Source organism: Scyliorhinus torazame, chromosome 7 (genome assembly GCF_047496885.1).
Source record: "Scyliorhinus torazame isolate Kashiwa2021f chromosome 7, sScyTor2.1, whole genome shotgun sequence".
Taxonomy (NCBI): domain Eukaryota; kingdom Metazoa; phylum Chordata; class Chondrichthyes; order Carcharhiniformes; family Scyliorhinidae; genus Scyliorhinus; species Scyliorhinus torazame.
In genome coordinates this window covers 34,871,242-34,880,082 of record NC_092713.1, presented here as the reverse complement: position 1 = coordinate 34,880,082, position 8,841 = coordinate 34,871,242, and the positions used below count along the sequence as shown (strand labels likewise).

The window sequence follows — 8,841 nt, the reverse complement described above, 5'->3', positions numbered from 1 at the left end:
ACATGGGTTAATTGAGATACCCATCCCTAGCAGAGGAGCTCATATTCTTACTGGAGCAGGGAAGACAAGCATTCCCATTCCGTAGGCTTTGTGTGGGATATTACAGTTTGTCTAACTTTTCACTGATTCATAATTTACCTCCTTCCCCCCATATCTGTTTTTTTGTGAACAGTTGAGGCATGTTCAGGTTGAGAAATTGGGTGATATAAAGTTGAGATGCCATAGGGTCACCACTTAGAGAATGGTTCAATAAGTTTACACAGTCAGTTTCCATTCTAAATGTGCAGACAGGAATTTAGAGACAAATGTGATATTAAAAACTGATGCAAGGCTTTGTAGACAGGATGTGCATGCATATCTAAGACTTCCAATATATTATTAAAAATATAAATACATAGAAATCATAAACTCTTTGTACAAATGTTTTAATAAGTTTAAATAATGTGGCTATTCACTAATGCAAATAATCTCTTATCTTGTGACATCATAAAATAAATTAAGGTATTTTGTCAAGTGATCAATGAACAATGCAATTCTATCAGATAAGACTGGATAGTGCCACTAATTCAAGTCCAAATTCTGCACACAATGTATACAGAGTATTAGACTGCGTCGAAAAATGGATTACATTCATTTCTTGTTGAGGTTTGTTTCTGTGCTCGTCAAGGTGAGGACGTTAGTGCAGGCAATGGAACATTTCTCATTCCAGACACAGAATGCAGCTAGGGTTAGCTTCCTCCTTTGCCTCAATGTGTCTCAACTTCAGAAAACCACAAAATGCCCCAGTGTGCCATTCCTTTTCACTTTCCACACCTACGGTTAATGAATGAGATTGTCAGTTTCATGGCAATAAACAGTCATTCTCTGCTGTAGTCCACCAGGAGCCAAATTGAGACAACCCAAATTTATTTTGCATCAGTTCTAGTTCCAAAATCTAGACCAATAAAAACTGAAAGTATTGTAAATATTCAGGTCAGACAGCATAAGTGGAGAGAGAAATAGAGGTAATGTTAAATCTCCTCCCCATCTCCACAGATGCTGCCTAACATGCTGAGCATTTCCATCATTAATATTCAAACAACTATCCAGGATTTTAAATTTTCTCAACAAAATTATTTCTCAGTTTTGCTGACTATGTATCAGCCTGGTGCAGCATCGTGTTGAATGAAAGTTACATTTCCAGACATGCAATGAATAGCCACACAAATGAAAAGAAATGTCTTTTTTCGGGGGGGTATGGTAGCACAATGGTTAGCACAGTTGCTTCACAGCTCCAGGGTCCCAGGTTAGTTTCCCGGCTTGGGTCACTGTCTGTGAGGAGTCTGCACATTCTCCCCATGTCTGCGTGGGATCCTCCGGGTGCTCCGGTTTCTTGCCACAGTCCAAAAATGTGCAGGTTAGGTGGACTGGCCATGCTAAATTGCCCTTAGATTAGGTGGGATTACTGGGATGTGTGGCCTTAAGTGGGGTTCTCTTTCCAAGAGCCGGTACAGACTCAATGGGCTGAATGGCCTCCTTCTGCACTGTACATTCTATGATTCTATGAAACAAGCCACGAGGACAAATCAAAAAAACATACTTAAAAAAAAAAATCAACAGTAAACTACTCAAGAAAACAAACAATAAAAAGTAAACGTATCTTGTTTTTATACATAAAAACAAAACAATTAGGGTGGCATGGTGACACAGTGGTTAGCACTGATGCCTCAGTTCCAGGGTTCAATTTCGCCTCGGATCACTGTCTGTGCCCCCGGAGTCTGCACGTTCTCCCAGTGTCTGCATGGATTTCCTCCGGGTGCTCCGGTTTCCTTCCACAAAGTCCAGAAGGACGTGCTTGTTAGGTGAATTGGACATTCTGAATTCTTCCTCAGTGTACCCAAACAGGAGGGTGGCAACTAGGAGATTTTCACAACAACGCCATTGCAGTGTTAATGGAAGCCTACTTGTGACACTAATGAAGATTATTATTATGTGCAGGTTAGGTGCACTGGCTATGCTAAATTGTCCTTTAGTGTCCAAAAGGTTAGGTGGGGTCACTGGGTTATGGGGATAGGGTGGAAGTGTGGGCTTAAGTAGAGTGCTCTTTCCTGGTGCAGGCTCGATGGGCCGAACGGCCTCCTTCTGCACTCTAAATTCTATGATTCTATATAAATGTTTGGAGGTGTAGTCAACCCTGAATTATACTCTTAATTTGGATTATTTTAAAATTTTGTTTTTGCAGTTTAGAACCTCCTCTTCTGATGTATTTTATACTTTATAATAAACCCGTTGCCAGATTTTTAACTAAGCAACATTTTTTAAAGTGTTTTTTCCAAATGGCAAATTTATCTATCGGGCAGCACGGTAGCACAAGTGGCTTGCACTGTGGCTTCACAGCGCCAGTGTCCCAGGTTTGATTCCCCGCTGGGTCACTGGCTGTGCAGAGTCTGCACGTTCTCCCCGTGTCTGCGTGGGTTTCCTCTGGATGCTCCGGTTTCCACCCACAGTCCAAAAGACATGCAGGTTAGGTGGATTGGCCATGCTAAATTGCCCTTAGTGTCCAAAAAAAAGGTTAGATGGGGTTATTGGGTTACGGGGATAGGGTGGAAGTTTGGGCTTAAGTGGGTAGGTGCAGACTCAATGGGCCAAATGGCCTCCTTCTGCACTGTATATTCTATGATATCTATGATGCTATTTACAATGCTGTTTGCAGAGCGGGTCAGAGGAAACTATTTTTCAGTGACATGACTGGTGTGACTATTTTAAAATGTAAATTATGAATAAACTATTGATATACATGTTTAGGAGTGAAAATATCTTAAGAACATCAGCTATCACTTCCTCTTGAAACCATAAGCATATCAAAGGACCTTTACATTCCTGTCACCTTGCAGAACAGTAAATTAGTGTTCCGTGGACTGTGCATTGCTTACCTCAGGTATGTGGTTTACACATAGATTTCATCTTACGTTTCAGAAGAAATGGACTGCACTATTGGCTCAACAAATGAGCGAAAAGCTAACTTTCAGTTCAAAATGTAATAGGCTGACAGAGGTAAAGGAAAACTGTGGGAAAATTCAATGTCACAATGGAAACCTCACCACTAAGTATCAGAGTGAAAACAGCCTACTTTTTCTTCAAAACATCTACCTTTTATCCTGAGCTGTTCTACAGTTGTAATTCCCCCCCCCCCCCCCCCCAATCACATTTTCTGGTCTTCCCCAGGATACAATTCAGGAAGGAACACTCGTTAGTAGCAGATCTTCACCAAAGCCATTCTGGGGAAGCTGCCAGTACGTTCACGAGAATTGCCCAGCGATTATTTTCTCCCTGCAACCCTTAAGAAACAGCATGAGGGTTCTCAGGCACACATCCATGACCCCCGTCTATTGTATCATTCTTTATAGATATGTAAATGAAAATCCCTTGGCCTTTTGTTTCAGAACGTCTAGACCATTATGAAGAGCACATTTTGGGATGAAATGTTGGCAGGTCCACCACAATATTTATTACCATGGCGGAATCTCAAAGCCAAGGTTTTCTTTGATCGCGACTGCGCCCGCTCGTGATGGTTGTCTTTTTTTAAAAAAAGTGTTAAAGCCAAGAATGTGCGAAGGTGGAGAGGAATGAACACTTACCATTTATTTGCACCGTATGGAGGAGACACCGTGTGTGGCTGCTGCAGCAGCAAAGCGGGTTTGACTAAATGGGGTTGCATTCTGACTGGTTTGCTCCTCTCAGACGTGTGGAGGCACTCACAAACCTCGCACTTCAAAGAAAAAGGCGTTCATGTTAGCACCCCCACCCATTGAAACATGGTGCTCCCTGCCCCCCGCGCAAAAACTTCACCTACTGTTGCTATTGGGGCCAGATTCCCAATATGGGGGGGGGGGGCGCGGGACTGGGAGGATGGGGGCGGGGCCTCTCCGCCGGACTCGGGCCAATCGGCTGCCCGCATCGGCGGCCCACGTGGTGGCGCGGGGCGGGCAGCGGCCAAGTGTGAAGGTAAACTGGCGGCGGGCGGGCTTCTCACACCGAGCGGCCACGGAGCAGGGCGAGGGCGTCAAAAGCCCCACTTCCCAACGGTCGAGCCAGGCTGTGGAAAGCGTTTTCACGCAGAGAGAAAGGGGTGGGTGCAAGGAAAAAGAAAACAATCACAACACGATGTCCGCAGCAAGACCGTTAACGAAATCGGATACCTTGCTCAGGCGGGTGAGTCGGCTTTGATTTCTCCTCCTGTTCGGCGGCGGAATAGATTGACTCTTTCCCACCTCCTCTCCCACAAACAAGAACCGATTTTTCTCAAGAGTTTCCCCCCCCCCCCATTCTGAGGGAAGTACGTCGGTCGGCGGGTGCCTGGTATCTAGCCAGCCCCCTCGTATCGTCCCTTTTAAACTGCGACCGTTAACTCGCGTTCCAGGGCTCGAGCTCCCGGTGCGAACAGCGCGCGTACCCGGCCCGTCCAGGCTGGCGGCGGGCTTTTGTGATGCCCCGCCCCCTTCGCAGCGCCCCCCCCCCCCCCCCCCCCCCCGGGCGGGGGGGGGGGGGGGGAGAAGGTAGAATTCCCCCCCCCCCCCCCCCCCCCAAAGGAGAGGAGGTAGAATTCCTCCCCTTCCCCCCGAGGAGAGGTGGTAGAATGAATCCCCCCCCCCCCCCCCCGAGGGGAGGAGGTAGAATCTTCCCCCCCCCCCCCCCCAAGGGGAGGAGGTAGAATTTCCCCCCCCCCAGGGGAGGAGGTAGAATTTCCCCCCCCCCAGGGGAGGAGGTAGAATCCCCCCCCCCCAGGGGAGGAGGTAGAATCCCCCCCCCCCCAGGGGAGGAGGTAGAATCCCCCCCCCCCCCAGGGGAGGAGGTAGAATCCCCGCCCCCCCCCCAGGGGAGGAGGTAGAATCCCCCCCCCCCCAGGGGAGGAGGTAGAATCCCCCCCGAGGGGAGGAGGTAGAATCTCTCCCCCCCCCCCCCCCCCGAGGGGAGGAGGTAGAATCCCCCCCCCCCCCCCCGAGGGGAGGAGGTAGAATCTCCCCCCCCCCCCCCAGGGGAGGAGGTAGAATCTCCCCCCCCAGGGGAGGAGGTAGAATCCCCCCCCCCCCCCAGGGGAGCAGGTAGATTCTCTTCCTCCCCTCCCGGGGGGGGGGGGGGACGCTGCTGCTGCTGCCACTTTGCACACTCCCTGCTTTGCTCGCAGTGGCTTTTAAACCAGCCATCGCCCGGGGGGGGGGGGCTGCTGGATTGGGTGTGGAGCTGTTTAACCCAAAGGAATGCAAGACATTTGGCTGCGAGATAAGAGAGCACCGTGCCTGGCAAGTTTGAGGGGTTATCAGCCGCGGATCTGCTCCCCACCACCACCCCCACCTCTTTTAACAAACACACCACCTCTGCGCTTATTGCAGCCCAGCACCAGAGCTGGGTATGTCACTCCGTCGGATGGGCGAGCAAAAAGAAAAGGTGGTGAAGGTTTGCAAGATTTTATTTAGACTCCCTTTTTCTTTCATTGGTTTCGGAGTGTGGACGATCAGTACCAGTACGGTGTTTTTTTAAATCGCCCACCTGCACTGCTCGCCGCTGAGCAGCGTTCAAAGGTCTGGTGCAAATTTAAAGTACCCTCTGGGGGAAAAAGTAACGAAACTTGCTCACAATGTAGTAAACAGGAAACTCCCTTCGACAGAAGCTGCGGTGTTGATGTGGGTTATCAAATTAAATTTTTTAAAAAAGATTGCGGATGTAATTTGCCACCGGAGTGTTATTTTTTAAATTATTCGTGTCAATTAGTGCTCTAATTTTAATGACTTTGTAATCTGTCTTATTTGACCCCTTGACATCTCGCTTGTCGTGTGTTGACATTCCCATCCACTCCGAGTTGTGCACCAGTTGGCTCGTTTGTAAATGTCTGCTTTTATGATCAGTGGTATGTAAATTGTTTGTGTTGATGTTGTAATGATGAATCTGACTCACTCTAGCTCTCGTGACATTAAAAAATAATAATTTTGCAAAACCGAGAACAAAACGACCATGTGCCGTTTTCGTCACACCAAGCGTTTCAAAACTTAAAAGTGAGAGATGTGGCAAGTGCCTCCTTGTTATAAACCACTCCAGTGCACTGTTAATATTGCAATAGACAAGTGATTGAGCCTGAATAACTTAGCAAGCCATCATGCCCAAAGAAAATAATTGGAATAATCTTTTAATATGATGGAAACTGCAGTTCTGGGGCTAGAGAAAATTATTACGTCCCCAAATTTCTCTGGAGATATTTTTTCACAAATGAAGGTGCTATGTAAGCTCAAGTTTTTGCTGGAAGGGATTATTTTAGCATTCTATTGACACAAAAAAAGTATTTGATGTTACCTTGCATATATTTATTAAATGTTGTTTTCTGTTCTTGTTCTAGGTTCTGTCATCATAAACTTTTGTTGATGATCGTTTAGCTTTACAGATTGTCCTGAGGAATTTGCAAGAAGCTCACCAGCTGGGATGTTGCGGCAGACTGTCGGAAGTAATAAACGTGGTTTTGCCCGTTTCTCCAGTTCAAATTTCTTTGCCTTACCCAGCTCAGGAAACTGGAGTATGGGCCGAAGTACCAAAAGTGGTTCTGTCAGCAGCATCAGCTCTAACTCAGATTGTTATGACAGTCCAGTTGTGGATCCAGAATACATTATGCAGTTGGTGAATGATGTCAGGAAGTTTGCCGACGTCCTGGAGCATTTGAAAGAAGCCTTTCTTTCACAAGGTGTGTCATTTGCTTTAATGCTTATCCCTTAATCACCTAAGTATCACCTTGATTTGGTACCTTAGAGAAGAATAGTGTCAGTGATAAACTTTTGCAGGTCTTGACTCTGCCAAAAGGCTGAAAAATATGTTTATATTTTCTTGTGCAAAGGACCGTTTATGTTCTGAAGCATCAAGTATTGGTGTTGTTCGGCAATGGGTCTTGGCCTTTCTCCTAGAACACCCCATAATGATCAACAGTAGATGAGTTATTTCAAAATGTGAAGAAAAATGCATTTAAACCCAGTAAGCTAGTTGTGTGAGATTGCTAGAAATTGTGGCAGACGATCTGCTGACAATGCTTGTTCACAGTTAAGTAATGTGGTCAATTTGTAATGCTAGTCATCTATTTTCACATGTATATAACGCAGTTCTTTGCTTTCATTATGTATTTGTGTAAACGGCATCCATGGATTAATGTAAGTAGATGTATTGCTGAATTGTCATTGTATACCATACCATCTGACTCTGATATAACTTTGTTCTTCCTCTCCTTTTCTTTCTTCCCCGCCCCCCTAAGAACTGACACTTTGATGGAGTATCAGATACCCATTATTTGTGGACTTCAACCTTAAATCTATTTCCTTTGGTAATTGAACTTTGTTGAACCTGAAAGTTGCTGAATACTTAGTGAAAACTGCATATGCATCCAAAAAAGGAAGTTCTTTGCTCTTCCATGCAGAATTTAATATCCAAGTGGGTGGCTGGATGAAGTCTATTGGCATATTATGGTCTGCTTTTTGTTCAATGCAAACGCAACCACTTAATATCTGCAACTTATCTAGAAACTGAAATTGGATGACGGCTGTTCCTTGTGCAAGGAAAGTTAGCACTGTTAAACTTTGTGTTCATCATCTTCCTATTTATCCGATACTGAGCAAGTATTGCAATTGACAACATTTAGTATTCTGAAGCCACAAGAACAAAGATGCCATGCAAAACCTTGTGATTGAATCTCTACATGCATGAAAAACATGTTGGTTTCTTCCAACATCTGATGATACACTTTCAGATCTCTTCACTCCCACACGATGGGGAAACTCCATAGCTCAGGAGCAGGAAACAGGCCACTGGAGAAGTTATTGTTTTCATTAATTTTGGTAATTGAGCCTCTGGTTGAAGAGGTATCACAAATTGGCTGAATACTCAGTAAGCAGAAGTGGGGTGAGATGCTCTGGCCTACCCATAGCTTGTTTCTCAGTGGCAGGAGGGAGCCTGCTGTTGGCAGGCATGTGGTCTTTTGGTCCCACGCATGTCAGATGAAATTTCCCATTGAATCCCCCACATAGCTGGGAAACCCAGGGTGGGGGTGCACCGTCAGCAGGACCAGCTGGCACAAGCAGCCAGAGGATCTCGCCCGAGGTGATGATGCTTCCTATTGGCAGCAAAAGGGGATTTAAGCTTCACAGGCAACCCAGTGGTGTAACCTCACTTACTTTATAATGTTGATGTTGGGCGCATAATAAACTAAAAGATAGTTAAAATTTTTGGTTCTGCCATGTAAAAAAAAAAAAAGTCCTTTGATTCCAAGGCATAATGTTCTGCTGCAAGTGTCCTGAAGTGTTACTCTTAGAAATCCTATCCACACCATCCTCTGTCCATTGTACAGTGGAATAACCCAGACATGTGACACAAAATAAGGATGGGAGCAGGATTAGGCTGTTCAATTTTACAAGCCTGCTCCATCATTCAATTTCAGTTATGGCTGAACCATGACAACAACTCTACTTTCCCATCTTATCCCCATATCCCTTGATTCGTTTGGTGCCCAAAATCCATAAACCTGGGTCTTGACTGGGCATCTACAGGCCACTGGGTAGAAAATTCCAAAAACTCACAACCCTTTTGAGTGAAGAAATTTCTCCTCCTCTGCCAACCACTTTATCCTGGGACTATGATCCTACTCTACAGCCAGGGGAAATTGTCTCTCGTTCTCTCTGTCAAGTGATGTAACTCATGATCACCTCCTCTTTCCCTTGTTCTTCCCAGCCTAAACTGGATAACAATTTTCTTTTTTCAAGAACAAATAGCTTTTCTGAAGCATCTGCAAGGTGGTATTTATTATCCACCCCTAGTTTTCCTGTTAAGGTGCTGATG

The 8,841-nt window shown here is 45.6% G+C and overlaps 1 protein-coding gene and 1 long non-coding RNA gene across 3 annotated transcripts in view; one reads left to right on the top strand and one right to left on the bottom strand.

Moving 5' to 3' along the window:
• Positions 1-409: 409 nt before the first annotated feature.
• Positions 410-3,853, bottom strand: LOC140426137 (uncharacterized). The gene is made up of 2 exons (XR_011948134.1): positions 3,618-3,853; positions 410-813 (listed from the first exon to the last, which is right to left on the bottom strand). It is a non-coding gene; the product is annotated as an uncharacterized lncRNA (long non-coding RNA).
• A 110-nt stretch (positions 3,854-3,963) lies between these two features.
• LOC140426136 (rho GTPase-activating protein 29-like) overlaps positions 3,964-8,841 on the top strand; it is a 130,183-nt gene continuing 125,305 nt past the window's right edge. The window contains exons 1-2 of one of the 2 annotated variants that reach the window (XM_072510538.1): positions 3,964-4,191; positions 6,368-6,706. In XM_072510538.1, the coding sequence (XP_072366639.1) occupies positions 6,451-6,706 (256 nt within the window). In that variant the 5' untranslated portion in view covers positions 3,964-4,191; positions 6,368-6,450. Of the gene's footprint in view, positions 4,192-5,313; positions 5,434-6,367; positions 6,707-8,841 lie in introns of those variants that run through there. The other variant, XM_072510539.1, reaches the window with a different exon arrangement.